Genomic DNA, 16357 nt, shown 5'->3' on the forward strand with positions numbered 1-16357 from the left:
ATATAAAATTAATTGTTGGTAAGGCGGGTACCAGGTTGAGATTCATTGGGAGAGTGCTTAGAAAATGTAGTCCAGCAACAAAGGAGGTGGCTTACAAAACACTCGTTCGACCTATACTTGAGTATTGCTCATCAGTGTGGGATCCGTACCAAATCGGGTTGACGGAGGAGATAGAGAAGATCCAAAGAAGAGCGGCGCGTTTCGTCACAGGGTTATTTGGTAACCGTGATAGCGTTACGGAGATGTTTAATAAACTCAAGTGGCAGACTCTGCAAGAGAGGCGCTCTGCATCGCGGTGTGGCTTGCTCGCCAGGTTTCGAGAGGGGACGTTTCTGGATGAGGTATCGAGTATATTGCTTCCCCCTACTTATACCTCCCGAGGAGATCACGAATGTAAAATTAGAGAGATTAGAGCGCGCACGGAGGCTTTCAGACAGTCGTTCTTCCCGCGAACCATACGCGACTGGAACAGGAAAGGGAGGTAATGACAGTGGCACGTAAAGTGCCCTCCGCCACACACCGTTGGGTGGCTTGCGGAGTATGAATGTAGATGTAGATGTAGATCGTCTCAAAGATGTGCTTGACTTTTGGACGTTCTTACACGAACAACACGATCAGTTGCAGTAGATTTCCAGATGTCATCAGACTTTTGCTAATCACTCAGACAGTGTGTTCAAGAATCCCTCTTGCTGTTGGGTAGTATAGGTCGAGAAAATTTGGTTCTTAAGGATATTAATTTGAATCTAGAAATGGACAACTGAACAAGACTGTATCCTGGGAAGCTGTACCCGAGTCCCCCGTGTGGAGCCTTTATTTATTGTTGTTTTCCAGTGGTTGCTGTTCTTATACTGTACTAACGGAAGGTTATCCTCAGTTTGGCTGTATTCTGTTTTGTATTGTTTGCTAATAAAATACAACGACGTCACACCAGCTTGTATTTTGTTTTGTAATTTGCTTATGTACGCTAATGTTAGATCCAAGTGTGTCCACTTACTAACTCAAAATGAATAAAATAATATCAAATTAATAAAAAGATTAATTAAAAAAAGATTTAGTGTGTCAAGAGGAAAAATTAGTGACATTTATCTTGTTCAGATTGCACAATACATTCTCCAATATGTCGTTATACTAAAATTTTTGTAATTATGATGGGTAAAAAAAGTAATGGTAAGGCGAACGCTCGAGATAAGGGGTCCAGGTTCGATTCCCGGTCGGTTCGAAGGTTTTATCCGCTCAGAATCTGGATGTTGCGATGTCATCATCGTCATTTAATCATTCATACGCAAGTCGCCGAAGTGGCGTCAAGTAAACAGACTTGCACTCGACGAGCGAGCAATCCCAGATGGGGCTCGAGGCCAATAAATAATGCTATAGCATCATTTCATTTCTGACTCCTTCCTAAGCCGCCACATTCTGTCCCGATCATCTTCACATGAACCCATGACCCCACAGGTGGGAGTCGAACACCTCCTGACATACACGATGGCTACCAAAGCTCAATAGCGGCCATTTCACAGCCCGTGCGAAACACAATTTGTTTGACATTCGGTGGAACCCGCTTCCTCCGTTCCCCGAAACCTGCTGTGTTTTCTGTCAGATCGTCGTACACAAATACGCTACTGGCCGTTAAATTGCTACACCACGAAGGTAAAGTGCTAAAGATGCGAAATTTGACCGATAAGAAGAAGATGCTGTGATATGCAAATGATTAGCTTTTCAGAGCATTCACACAAGGTTGGCGCCGGTGGCGACACCTAAAACGTGCTGACATGAGGAAAGTTTCCAACCGATTTCTCATACGCAAACAGCAGGTGACCGGCGTTGCCTGGTGAAACGTTGTTGTGATGCCTCGTGTAAAGAGGAGAAATGCGTACCACCACGTTTCCGACTTTGATAAAGGTCGGATTCTAGCCTATCGCGATTGTGGTTTATCGTATCGCGACATTGCTGCTCGCGTTGGTCGAGATCCGATGACTGTTAGCAGAATATGGAATCGGTGGGTAATACGGAACGCCGTGCTGGCTGTAACGGATCGTGCAGCCACGTCTCGATCCCTGAGTCAACAGATGCTGACGTTTGCAAGACAACAACCATCTGCACGAACAGTTCGACGACGTTTGCAGCAGCATGGACTATCAGCTCCGAGAGCATGGCACCGGTTACCCTTGACGCTGCATCACAGACAGGAGCGTCTGCGATGGTGTACTCAACGACGAACCTGGGTGCACGAATGGCAAAACGTCATTTTTTCGGATGAATCCGGGTCCTGTTTACGGCATCGTGATGGTCACATCCGTGTTTGGTGACATCGCGGTGAACGCACATTGGAAGCGTGTATTCGTCATCGCCATACCGGCGTATCACCCGGCGTGATGGTATGGGGTGCCATTGGTTACACGTCTCGGTCACCTCTTGTTCGCATTGACGGCACTTTGAACAGTGGACGTTACATTTCAGATGTGTTACAACCCGTGCCTGTACCCTTCATTCGATCCCTGCGAAACCCTAGATTTCAGCAGGATAATGCACGACCACATGTTGCAGGTCCTGTACTGGCCTTCCTAGATACAGAAAATCTTCGACTGCTGCCCTGGCCAGCACATTCTCCAGATCTCTCACCAATTGAAAACGTCTGGTCAATGGTGGCCGAGCAACTGGCTCGTCACAATACGCCTGTCACTACTCTTGATGAACTGTGGTATCGTGTTGAAGTTGCATGGGCAGGTGTACCTGTACACGCCATCCAAGCTCTGTTTGACTCAATGCCCAGACGTATCAAGGCCGTTATTTCGGCCAGAGGTGGTTGTTCGAGTAGTGATTTCTCAGGATCTATGCACCCAAATTGCGTGAAAATGTAATCACATGTCAGTTCTAGTATAATATACTCGTCCAACGAAAACCAGTTTATCATCTGCATTTCTTCTTGGTATAGCAATTTTAATGGCCAGTAGTGTAGAGAGGCAGCGCATTATGAAATTGTATTTTTCAAACTGACGTGCGCCGTTCCTTCATTTTGCAATGTAGATCAAGCACAACGTAAGCAAATAAGCGTCTCATTGCAGATTAAATTAGCAGAAGTCCACAAAAAGGTTAGACGCAAAAGAAACTCGACATTCGCGTTTCGCCGTATTTCGGTATAGCTGACTTGAAGTTCGACTGCATCCAGAGGTAAGGTAAGTGACAGGTACTCACATGAAACCGACGAAGTACCGCAGCAGGAACATGGCCCACAGCTGGACGGCGAAGGCAGAGGCGACCGCCAACACGCCATCCAATATGAGGCTGATCATCAGCAGGCGCTGCCTGCCCAGCGTGTCTGAGAGACCGCCCCACATGAACGCACTAGTGATCATGCCTGCAACAAGCATACAGGACCCGTTTAAGAGCGAAGGGGCACAGCCCCTGCTTGAGGCGGCAAGCTGAGGGGACGCCAGAAGCCAGACAGTTATAAGATTTCTATACCGGACGTATCCCAATTAGTAGCGGCCGCTTGGTGTGGAAAGCTGAGAATGGCGCAAGGAGCGGGCCAGTGCATAATTTGTATACGGTATGGATCACAATCAGTAGCGAAAACTGACACGACGGAAAGTGTACGAGGAAGAGTGGGGAGACGGTGGCTAAGGCCGTCCTAAATGATAAGTCACTTTTGTGGAAAAGTGTTCGCGAACCGGCCCTGTAAATAAACTGACACAAAAAAAAAGATCCCACCACCAAGAATGTAACTTCCACAGTGTTGAATGTAAGCTAACGTGTATACTTTGTATCGCACAGATGCAGGATGTCAGTTTGTGGGTTAGAGTTTCATGACTGTTGCCTTTGTTCGGTCAATACAGTGACAGTAAATGCTTGTTGTGGATGACGGTGGAATAGTCACTTGATGATGTCCCATACGTGCTCCAATTGAAACAGGTTTGATGGTCAACAAGCCAAGGCAAGATGTCGACACTCTGTAGAGCATGTTGAGTTACGACAGCGGCATGTGGTCGAGCGTTATCCTGTTGGAAAATATTGCATCTACATCTACGTGGCTACTCTGCAATTCACACTTAAGTGCCTGGCAGAGGGTTCATCGAACCGTTTTCGTACTGCTTCTCTACCATTCCACTCTCGAATGGCGCCTGGGAAAAAGGAACACTTAAATATTTCCGTTCGGGCTCTGATTTCTCTTATTTTATTATGATGATCATTTCTCCTTACGTAGGTGGGTGTCAACAAAATATTTACCCATTCGGAAGAGAAAGTTGGTGATTGAAATTTCGTAAATAGATCTCACCGCAAAGAAAACCACCTTTGTTTCAGTGACTGCCACCCCAACTCGCGTATCATATCAGTGACACTCTCACCCCTATTGCGCGATAACAAGAAACGAGCTGCACTTCTTGGCACTTTTTCGATGTCCTCCGTCAATCCTACCTGGTAAGGATCCCATACTGCGCATCAATATTCCAGCAGAGGACGGACAAGTGTAGGCTGTCTCTTTAGTGGGTTTGTCGCAACTTCTAAGTGTTCTGCCAACAAAGCGCAGTCTTTGTTTCACCTTCCCCACAACATTATCCCTGTGGTCTTTCCAATTTAAGTTGCTTGTCATTGTAATTCCTAGGTATTTAGTCGAATTGACAGCCCTTATATTTGTGCGATTTATGGTATACCCAAAATTTATCGGATTTCTTTTTGTGCCCATGTGGTTGACTTCGCAGTTTTCTTTGTTTAGTGCTAACTGCCACTTTTCGCACCATACAGAAATTCTCTCTAGATCATTTTGTAATTGGAGTTGATCGTCTGATGATTTTACTAGACGGTAAATTACAGCGTCATCTGCAAACAATCCAAGGGCCCTGCTCAGATTATCACCTACATCATTTATATAAATCAGGAACAGCACAGGGCCTATGACTCTACCTTGCGGAACGCCAGATATCACTTCTGTTGTACTCGATGATTTATCGCCTATCACTACGAACTGTGACCTTTCTGAGAGGAAATCACGAATACAGTCACACAACTGAGACGATACTCCATATGCACGCAATTTGATTAATAGTCGCTTGTGAGGAACGGTATCAAAAGCCTCCTGGAAATCTAAAAATATGGAATCGATCTGAGATCCCTTGTCGACAGCACTCATTACTTCATGGGAATAAAGAGCTAGCTGTCTTGCACAAGAACGATATTTTCTGAATCCATGTTGGTTACGTATCAATAAGTCATTTTCTTCAAAGTGATTCACAATGTTCGAGTACAGTATATGCTTCAAAATCCTACTGCAAATTGAGGCCAGTGATATGGGACTGTAATTTAATGGGTTACTCTTATTTCCTTTCTTGAATATAGTTGTGACCTGTGCTACTTTCCAGTCTTTAGCAATAGACCTTTCGTCTAGTGATAGGTTGTATATGATTACTAAGAAAGACGCTATTGTGTCTGCATACTCTGGAAGGAACCTGACTGGTATACCATCTGGACCGGAAGACTTGCCTTTCTTAAGTGATTTGTTTCGCAACTCCTAAGATACCTACTTTTATGTCACTCATGCTAACAGCTGTTCTGGTTTTGAATTCTGGAATATTTACTTCGTCTTCTTTCGTCAAGGACTTACGGAAAATTGTATTTAGTAACTCCGCTTTAGTGGCACCATCATCGGTAACATTTCCATCTCTATCGCGCAGTGACGGTATGACTGTTTTCTGCCACTGGTGTACTTTACGTACGACCAGAATCTCTTTGGACTTTCTACCATATTTTGTTATCAGGAGAAAGAAAACTGGCATTCTACGGATCGGAGCGTGGAATGTCAGATCCCTTAAACGGGCCGGTAGGTTAGAAAACTTAAAAAGGGAAATGGATAGGTTAAAGTTAGATATAGTGGGAGTTAGTGAAGTTCGGTGGCAGGATGAACAAGACTTTTGCTCAGGCGAATACAGGGTTATAAATACAAAGTCAAATAGGGGTAATGCAGGAGTGGGTTTAATAATGAATAAAAAAATAGGAATGCGGGTAAGCTACTACAAACAGCATAGTGAACGCATTATTGTGGCCAAGATAGACACGAAGCCCACGCCTACTACAGTAGTACAAGTTTATATGCCAACTAGCTCTGCAGAAGACGAAGAAATTGAATAAATGTATGATGAAATAAAAGAAATTATTCAGATAGTGAAGGGAGACGAAAATTTAATAGTCATGGGTGACTGGAATTCGGTAGTAGGAAAAGGGAGGGAAGGAAACGTAGTAGGTGAATATGGATTGGGGCTAAGAAATGAAAGAGGAAGCCGAATTTTGCACGGAGCACAACTTAATCATAGCTAACACTTGGTTCAAGAATCACAAAAGAAGGTTGTATACATGGAAGAAGCCTGGAGATACCGACAGATTTCAGATAGATTATATAATGGCAAGACAGAGGTTTAGGAACCAGGTTTTAAATTGTAAGACATTCCCAGTGGCAGATGTGGACTCTGACCACAATCTATTGGTTATGAACTGTAGATTAAAACTGAAGAAACTGCAAAAAGGTGGGAATTTAAGGAGATGGAACCTGGATAAACTGAAAGAACCAGAGGTTGTACAGAGTTTCAGGGAGAGCGTAAGGGAACAATTAACAGGAATGGAGGAAAGAAATACAGTGGAAGAAGAATGGGTAGCTTTGAGGGATGAAGTAGTGAAGGCAGCAGACGATCAAGTAGGTAAAAAGATGAGGGCTAGTAGAAATCCTTGGGTAACAGAAGAAATATTGAATTTAATTGATGAAAGGAGAAAATATAAAAATGCAGTAAATGAAGCAGGCAAAACGGAATACAAACGTCTCAAAAATGAGATCGACAGGAAGTGCAAAACGGCTAAGCAGGGATGGCTAGAGGATAAATGTAAGGGTGTAGAGGCTTATCTCACTACGGGTAAGATAGATACTTCCTACAGGAAAATTAGAGAGGCCTTTGGAGAAAAGAGAACCACTTGTATGAATGGCCAGAGCTCAGATAGAAACCCAGTTCTAAGCAACGAAGGGAAAGCAGAAAGGTGGAAGGAGTATATAGAGGGTCTATACAAGGGCGATGTACTTGAGGACAATATTATGGAAATGGAAGAGGGTGTAGATGAAGATGAAATGGGAGATATGATACTGCGTGAAGAGTTTGACAGAGCACTGAAAGACCTGAGTCGAAAGAAGGCCCTGGGAGTAGACAACATTCCATTAGAACTACTGACGGCCTTGGGAGAGCCAGTCCTGACAAAACTCTACCATCTGGTGAGCAAGATGAAAGAGACAGGTGAAATACCCTCAGACTTCAAGAAGAATATAATAATTCCAATCCCAAAGAAAGCAGGTGTTGACAGATGTGAAAATTACCGAACTATCAGTTTAATAAGTCACGGCTGCAAAATACTAACACGAATTCTTTAGAGACGAATGGAAAAACTAGTAGAAGCCGACCTAGGGGAAGATCAGTTTGGATTCCGTAGAAATATTGGAACACGTGAGGCAATACTGACCCTACGACTTATCTTAAAAGCTAGGTTAAGGAAAGGCAAACCTACGTTTCTAGCATTTGTAGATTTAGAGAAAGCTTTTGACAATGTTGACTGGAATACTCTCTTTCAAATTCTGAAGGTGGCAGGTGTAAAATATAGGGAGCGAAAGGCTATTTACAATTTGTATAGAAACCAAATGGCAGTTATAAGAGTTGAGGGGCATGAAAGGGAAGCAGTGGTTGGGAAGAGAGTGAGACAGGATTGTAGCCTCTCCCCGATGTTATTCAATCTGTATATTGAGCAAACAGTAAAGGAAACAAAAGAAAAATTCGGAGTAGGTATTAAAATCCATGGAGAAGAAATAAAAACTTTGAGGTTCGCCGATGACATTGTAATTCTATCAGAGACAGCAAAGGACTTGGAAGAGCAGTTGAATGGAATGGACAGTGTCTTGAAAGGAGGATATAAGATGAACATCAACAAAAGCAAACCAAGGATAATGGAATGTAGTCGAATTAAGTCGGGTGATGCTGAGGGAATTAGATTAGGAAATGAGACACTTAAAGTAGTAAAGGAGTTTTGCTATTTGGGGAGCAAAATAATTGATGATGGTCGAAGTAGAGAGGATATAAAATGTAGACTGGCAATGGCAAGGAAAGCATTTCTTAAGAAGAGAAATTTGTTAACATCGAGTATAGATTTAAGTGTCAGGAAGTCGTTTCTGAAAGTATCTGTATGGAGTGAAGCCATGTATGGAAGTGAAACATAGACGATAAATAGTTTAGACAAGAAGAGAATAGAAGCTTTCGAAATGTGGTGCTACAGAAAAATTATGAAGATTAGATGGGTAGATCACATAACTAATGAGGAGGTATTGAATAGAATTGGGGAGAAGAGTAGTTTGTGGCACAACTTGACCAGAAGAAGGTATCGGTTGGTAGGACATGTTTTGAGGCATCAAGGGATCACCAATTTAGTATTGGAGGGCATCGTGGAGGGTAAAAATCGTAGAGGGAGACCAAGAGATGAATACACCAAGCAGATTCAGAAGGATGTAGGTTGCAGTAGGTACTGGGAGATGAAGAAGCTTGCACAGGATAGAGTAGCATGGAGAGCTGCATCAAACCAGTCTCAGGACTGAAGACCACAACAACAACAACAACCATATTCTGAGACAATATTTCATTGTGGAAACTATTAAAAGCATCTCGCATTGACGTCCGCACTAAATTTCGAGCTTGCGTGAAACAGCCAATCTTGGGGATTTTGCTTCTTCTGAATTTGGCATGCATACACCTGGTATACGTTCCACGAATGGCAACACAACAGGTCGAATCACAAGATTGACCTACAACGTTGCAATCAGGATGAGCGTGATAGTCGCAACGCAGGCCATAACTCCAGGTGTACGTCCAGTGTGTCTAGGGCGCAAACAGTTAGGTTTCAGACGCTCACCAGGCATCCTTCTAATCGACACATGGCCATCACTAGTACCAAGACAGAAACGGCTATCATCAGAACGTCCACTCAGCCATCCAATGAGCTCTCGCTTGACACCAGTGACTTCGCAAACAGCGGTGGTTCTTCTACCATGGAGCTGTCTTTGTAGTAACCGATTTGTACCAGTTTGTTGTGTCACTGTGGTGCCATATGCTGCTCGAATCCTGCTGCAGACGCTGTTGATGCGTCACAGCCATACGCAGAATACGACGGTCTTCCCTGTCGGTAGTGCCACATGCCCTTCCGCAGTCCGGTCTTCGCGCGACCGAACCTTCCCGTAACCATAGCTGCCTGCAGTCATGCTCAGTGGCTACATTCCTCTTTTTAAATATGGACAAACGAGGGTTGGAACTTTAATAGTGGCAACCATTTATTTACAGCTCGTATAAAATAGATACGTGTTTCAAAGTTTTACTGACCTTCAAAGTAGTCACCAGCATTGTCTACAACCCGTTGCCAGCGATGTGGAAGTCGTACGATACTCTTAGAAGTGCCAGATGTGTTGACACTTCGATCGGTGCGGTCTATGGCCCGACTAATTTGTAGCAGTTCTGAAGCGAATGTTGTGAAGTGTTTCCTTCGGTTTATAAGTCGAGTTGATCTCACGAAGGCTTAAGTCATGGCAGTGTAGTAGGTGGTATAGCACTTAGTAGCCCCATCCGTCAAACAAATCAGTAACAGTTTGCATTGTACGTGCTTGAGCATTGTCCTGCAAAATGATGGTCAGGTCCTGCAGGAAGTGTCATCACTTCTGTCTCTATGCTGTTCATTTTTGGAATACAACCTACGACCAGCTGCTACAAATTCGTCGGGCAATAGACCGCGCCGCTCGAACTGTCAACACAACTGGCATTGCTAAGAGTATTCTACGACTTCCACGTTGCTGGCAACGGGTTATACACAATGCTTGTGACTACTTTGAAGGTCAGTAAAACTTTGAAACACGTATCTATTTTGTACGATCTGTAAATAAATAGTTGCCACTATTAAAGTTCCAACCCTCGTATATAGGTGGACTGGAGATGTGCTGATAGTTTCCGCATGAGTGGAAATTTCGTGTTACGAGAGTGAAGCAGTCTCGTATGACATCTGTGGAACAGTCGACTAACGGCAGTGACTGTAGTATCTCTGAACTTGTGAATCTTTGGCAGTCTTGTAGGCAGTCGTGTGTTTGACATGGAGTGAGCTAGGTAAGCTGGCAGGGCTTCTAGCGTGGTGCATATTGGAGGAGGATTTAGCTGAAGAAAATTGTTATGCATTATTAATCTGATGGAAGAACTTAAAAGTGCAGCGTTTATGGAACAGAGAGAATAGATCTGCATTATGGATATGTTTCTTAAGTTAATAATGTTTGCTGGCGCGTACTGATAATGTTAGAGATTTTTGCAATAGAACAGTCCACCTCCCTGCCTCACTTTATGGCATTTCTGTTTAATTCATTTCAGTTTGCCTAATCGTAAATCCATTGCCTTGTAAGAATTCTGTAAAGAAAGTAGAGGTTTTGGTTTTCTGCGAGTTTAATGTTCTTCTGAAGTAAGAGTTTAAAATTCGGCATTGTCATTATAATGAAAGGATTAGTATTTTCATTTGAAATAAGAAGTTTTTTTGTATTAGAAAATCATCCCATTCGTTCTCCCAGTACTTTAGTTTTGCTTTAGCGTGTTGTAGCTGGCGCGATTACTTCACGCTGTGCTGTTGCTGCTGATTATGCTATAATTTTTCAGGCCAAATTCTTTCCATATTTTGTTGCTTGTTTCGTTTCTCATCTCACGTCTCCATTGCGCGAATTCTAAGCATTTTCTTTGTAATTCAGACTTCTAATGGGCCAGTAAGCACTGTGTGTTTCATAGTGTTGCTAAGTAACTTCAATGTTTCAGTTCTTTTTAGGCAGTGCACAATTTGAGTTTGTTAGCGGCTTCTGAGTAACAGTTTTGATTTAATCTCCCGCACAGTGAACACCAGTTAGCTTTTTCTTTATGTAAATATGTGCATTGTGACACACTATTTGCCATGGTAATTCCAGTTCAACCTTTTTATAACAGAGAACAGTACATTCAGTTTTGAGTAAAAAGCAGGCAAACATTTTAAAGCGCACGAACGATCGAGTCAGAGTAAGTAACTTCGACTTTCTGGAATGTTGCTGAAGGAACATCAGCCTCTCTTAGCCTATTACACGTCCTCGTTCAAAGTCGGTGAGATGTTGATAATTGCATCTTCGCCGTCTCAAAGGCATTCTTGATTAACGTCAATCCGCCACTTCCAATCTGAAAGGTAAATAACGCTCACGGCCGTTACAAAGCGTATTAAAAGTAAATATAATTTGCATCATCGTAGTGACGCTACTGGTGTCACTTTTATATCTAATAACTTTCCTACATTTCGCATGGCTCCGTCTTGGTGCTGAGATTTTTTTTTAATTTTTTTTGTCGGTGTAAACTGTTCAGTATCAGTTTCATCCGAAATATTAAACATTACTGGACATGAATAACACCTCATTGGGCTTCCACCCATGTCAAGTAGTTATACAGGGAGTAGGCAAAGTTCTAAATATCACCTCTAAACAGTGAAGTTAAGCAATTAATGTTTTGCTTGTTTGCAGGCCTGGTAAACATTAAATGCCCACGACAAAGTATCGTAGCAGGGCACCGGGAGAACCAAAACGGAATGGTGGAGCCTAATGATAAAACCGAGTATCGTTCAGTAATTTATTTTCAGCATCAGCGGAAGTATTGCAGTTGTGATGGCACAGCGGCCGGCGTTAGAAGTGTGTCGCGATACTACGGCGCTTGTATTTCAGTGTGTACTGAGACTACACACATATGACAATATACAATCAAAAACATTATTACATAACTTTACTTTTCTTAGATATTAGTTGCATCTTTTCGACAGTGCTTCGCTCTTCAAGTGTGGAGTAGTACTCCATAACTCGTCACACTAGCGTTTCACATTTGGTTTCCTTCTCAGAAGCACTATACTCCCCAGAACCCTACCAGCAAGTTTTGTCTTCCGTTCGCCTTCACCACTGCAGAATTTAAGTCCCATTTCATATTTGATACAGTTCTCCATGCTACCCTATCCTGTGCAAGCTTCTTCATCTCCGAGTAACGACTACAACCTGCAGCCTTCTGCATCTGCTCAGTGCACTCATCTCTTGGTCTCCCTGTACGATTTTTGCCCTTCACGCTTCCCTCCTATACTAAATTGGTGATCCCTTGACGCCGCAGAATGTTTCCTACCAACCGATTCCTTCTTCTAGTCAAGTTGTGCCACAAATTCCGTTTCTCTCCAGTTCTATTCACTACCTCCTCATTAGTTACGTGATACCTATCTAGTCTTCAGCATTTTTCTGCAGCACCACATTTCGAAATCTTCTATTCTCTTCTTGTCTAATGTTTCACTTCCACACATGGCTTCACCCCATACAAATACTTTCAGAAAAGACTTCCTCACACTTAAATCTGCACACATTGCTAACAAATTTCTCTTCCTCAGAAACGCTTTCCTTGCCATTGCCAGTCTACATTTTATATCCTCTCTACCTCGACCATCATCAGTTATTTTGCTCCCCAAATAGCAAATCTCATCTAGTATTTTAAGGGTCTCATTTCCTAATCTAATGCCCTCAGCATCATCTGATTTACTTCTACTACATTCCATTCTCCTCATTTTGCTTTTATTGAAGCTCATCTTATATCCTCCAGCCAAGACATTATCCATTCCGTTCAACAGCTCTTCCACGTCCTTTGCTGTCTCTGACAGAATCACAATGTCTTCGGCATACCTCCAAGTTTTTATTTCTTCTCCATGGATTTCAATTCCTACTCCAAATTTTTTCTTTTCTTTACTGCTTGCTTAATATCAGACTGAATAACATCAGGGATAAGCTACAGCCCTTTCTATGGACAATAACAGCGAGTATCTGAAGGGGCTGCTGATCTTATGTGACTAATAGCTTAGGTATAGTAAGAACGGTATAGGTCCTATTACACATGCTTGCTGCACTTCCCGTTTGCTTAGGATGGCTTATCGACAACGAAAACTTAATAAATGTTGCATAGAGAGTTCCCAGTTTTCAAAACTTAAGAAATGGGTGGGTGAATTCAAATGTGACCGGACTTGCCTAGTTGATCATTCAGTAGAAGGACGCGTCATAAATGCTGCTAAATTTGAAGTAACCTGTATTTGACGATTTATAGGTACACGCCTGAAGTCGTGTTCCTACACAGTGATATCGCTCCACAGTACTCTAGCACGCCGACAGAGGAGCCAAAGCATCAGTTTTCTAATAGCAGCTCCTTTGCGTCTCCATTCCCCGTGATCCATTGCTTTCTTCTTATTAATGCTGCTAATGAGCTGCCTCCCGTCACACCTCCAGGATCTGAAATCTCTTCTTTCCTCGCCTCCTCTTCCCATCTATACAACCGTTTAAGACGGTCTGTATAATCCCCTCCTTTTTCTTAATATATGCACAATACTCTGTCGTTGCCTTCGATTTATTACGCCTAGTAATTTTCTTTGTTCTACTCTTCTCAGTACCTCTTCGTTTTTCACTCTGTCCACACAAGTTATTCTTTCCATCCTCCGCTATGTTCATACCTCAAAAGCCTCTAGCCTTGCTGTATCTTTCTCCTTCAATGCCCACGTTACAGAACCATGCAGGACTTCATTTCATACAAAACATTTTATTAGTCCTTAGCTCAAATCTTTGTCCATATTGCTGTAGAAAATTTTCCTTTTCTTGTAAAATACCTCTTTCACCAATTATCCTTTGTTTTGCTCCTAGCGCCATTACTTTTACTTTATTTGTGTTGATTTTCATTCCATAAATCTTTCCTTTAGCTTCAGTTCTATCCACTATATCGTGAAATTCCTTTCCATCAGTAGCTAGAAGGACCATGTCACCCGCAAATCTCAAGCACCATATTCTTCTTTCACCAGTTTTTACCGGCGCCGCCCGAGGTAGCCAGTCGGTCTCAGGAGTCTTGTCACGGTCCGCGCTGCTCCCTTCGTCGGAGGTTCGAGTCCTCCCTCGGGCATGGTTATGTGTGTTGTCCTTAGCATAAATTAGTTTAAGTTAGTTTAAGTAGTGTGTAAGCTTAGGGGCTGATGACCTCAGCAGTTTGGTCCCACAATATCTTACCATTTACCAGGTTTTACCTCTTGTTATCTAGTGGGCAGTAGATCAACGTGTGCTAATTCGTTTCCTGCAGTTGAAGGGGATGAAACGACAAGAACCATCATATGGCACAACAACTAGGTGACGCAGACGCTTCCACTCTGCTCAAACAAATCGTAAAGACGAAGAACGGAGTGGATGATTATTACATTCTGTGAATCCCAAGAGAAGTTCAGGCCGTGCTGTTCCTAGGATTTCTGTATCGCAATCGAGACGACAGTCGAAGGAATGGTTTACAACATGTTGCACGACTTTTGAAATGTCGCAAATGCCGGCTGCTGAGTTCCGCGACTGCTCACACGCTTTCAAAATGACCGCGGAACCGAGGGAGCAGAGAAATATTGTAGCTGTGTCATGCCAATCCAGGTGGCTTCTTTAGACACCTAATCACGGTAAATGAGTGCTGTTTGTATCACTAAGGCGTTGACACAAAGGAGCAAAGTAACCTTGGAAATATTTGAGTTCATCACATGCAAAAATCACACAACCCTGAGGATGCTGTGTGTCTTATGTGACTGGCATGGTGTGGTGTAGTCGCAAGGGGCAAACAGTTATAGGAGGATGCCGATGAAATATTCTGACGAAGTTGCAAAGAGGCTATCAAGACCGAAAGTTACGGGGAGCTGTCCGAGGGGTTGTTCTTGTTCCACTACAGCGCTACAGTTCGTTCTACACAGCACACAGTCACACAAGCTGTTTCTTCGCCATATCAAATCTATCCTCAGCCCTGTATTCTCCTCAAATGACACCCAGTGACTTCTTCCTCTTTCTTCTACTGTACAAAACATTGCGCGGCAAGACTTTACAGAATGACGACGAGATGTTTTAAGAGTAGGAAAAATGTGCCTCATTGAAGGATTAATAAGAAATGGTTCAAATGGCTCTGAGCACTATGGGACTTAACATCTGAGGTTATCAGCCCCCTAGAGCTTAGAATTACTCAAACCTAACTAACCTAAGGGCATCACATACATCCATGCCCAAGGCAGGATTCGAACCTGCGACCGTAGCTGTCGCGCGGTTCTAGACTGAAGCGCCTAGAATCGCTCGGCCACATCGGCCGGTGACGAACACGAGTGCATGGAGTAGCAACATCTCTGTTTTCGCAGACTGATCTTTTTTCAGGTGATTATTAAAGTTTGTGAGTCTCCCTAGAAAATCAGCAATCTTTTGTCCAAATGCTCCTTAGTTACTGTCAAGTAAATCCCCATATGTTTTGTTCCCTCACGAGAGAACGGGCTGGCAGTTGGCAACATTCACCCTCTTACCAAAGATCTCACGTGATTAACAAAATTTCTGACTATACAAAACTCATGATATAAATTCTGTCACTTTAGACTACTGATACGCTCCAGGGGGTAATTACACTTTGAGGATTAAAATGAAATGTTCTGAGGGGTAAAAACCGAAAGGCTTTCAGTCCATCAAACTAAAGTAATGACTGACACTATGTGGTAGAGGTTAAAGCTTCCTCACATAGTTCATCTGCTACATACATTCCTCGTTATCTTGTACGATGCATCGATTACGGTAGAAGTGAGATATGTACATAACAAACACTGAGTATCTCATGAAAATGTCTTCTCCTGATTGTAGAGAATACAAGCAATAGTCCAGGAATAGCTTCCTTGCCGGCCGCGGTGGTCTAGCGGTTCTGGCGCTGCAGTCCGGAACCGTGGGACTGCTACGGTCGCAGGTTCGAATCCTGCCTCGGGCATGGGTGTGTGTGATGTCCTTAGGTTAGTTAGGTTTAAGTAGTTCTAAGTTCTAGGGGACTTGTGACCTAAGATGTTGAGTCCCATAGTGCTCAGAGCCATTTGAACCATTTTTTGAATAGCTTCCTCACTCACTTCGAAACAAATATGCTGATGAGCCAAAACATTATGAACATCTGCTTCACCGTTTGTTTACCTGTCTTTGGCACGGAATACATCACAAATACTCCGTATCAGAGATCCGACAGTTCGTTGGTAGGTTTGTGGAGGTGTGTGGCATTAGATGTCAACTCACAGGTCCTGTAATATCCGTAAGTAACGGGCAGCTAATTTGTGTACGCGGTGATGGTGCCCGATAGCCAGCCAGGTGGGTTCAATAGAGTTCACATAAGGCGAATTTAGTCCCCAAGACACCTACTGAGTTTACTATAATGCTCAGAGACAAGGACAATTATACTGCTGAGAGATGACATCGTCGTCGGTAAACACATCAAGC

The 16357-nt window shown here is 43.1% G+C and overlaps 1 protein-coding gene across 1 annotated transcript in view; it reads right to left on the minus strand.

Annotated features, from left to right (window-relative positions):
- The window catches only part of LOC126259747 (synaptic vesicle glycoprotein 2C-like), a 234620-nt gene that overhangs the window by 174122 nt on the left and 44141 nt on the right, over positions 1–16357 (minus strand). Inside the window, exon 4 of the mRNA XM_049956737.1 lies at positions 3193–3355. Coding sequence (XP_049812694.1) covers positions 3193–3355 — 163 coding nt within the window. The remainder of the gene's footprint in view (positions 1–3192; positions 3356–16357) is intronic.

The sequence above is a fragment of the Schistocerca nitens genome, chromosome 5, assembly GCF_023898315.1.
Source record: "Schistocerca nitens isolate TAMUIC-IGC-003100 chromosome 5, iqSchNite1.1, whole genome shotgun sequence".
Taxonomy (NCBI): Eukaryota; Metazoa; Arthropoda; class Insecta; order Orthoptera; family Acrididae; genus Schistocerca; species Schistocerca nitens.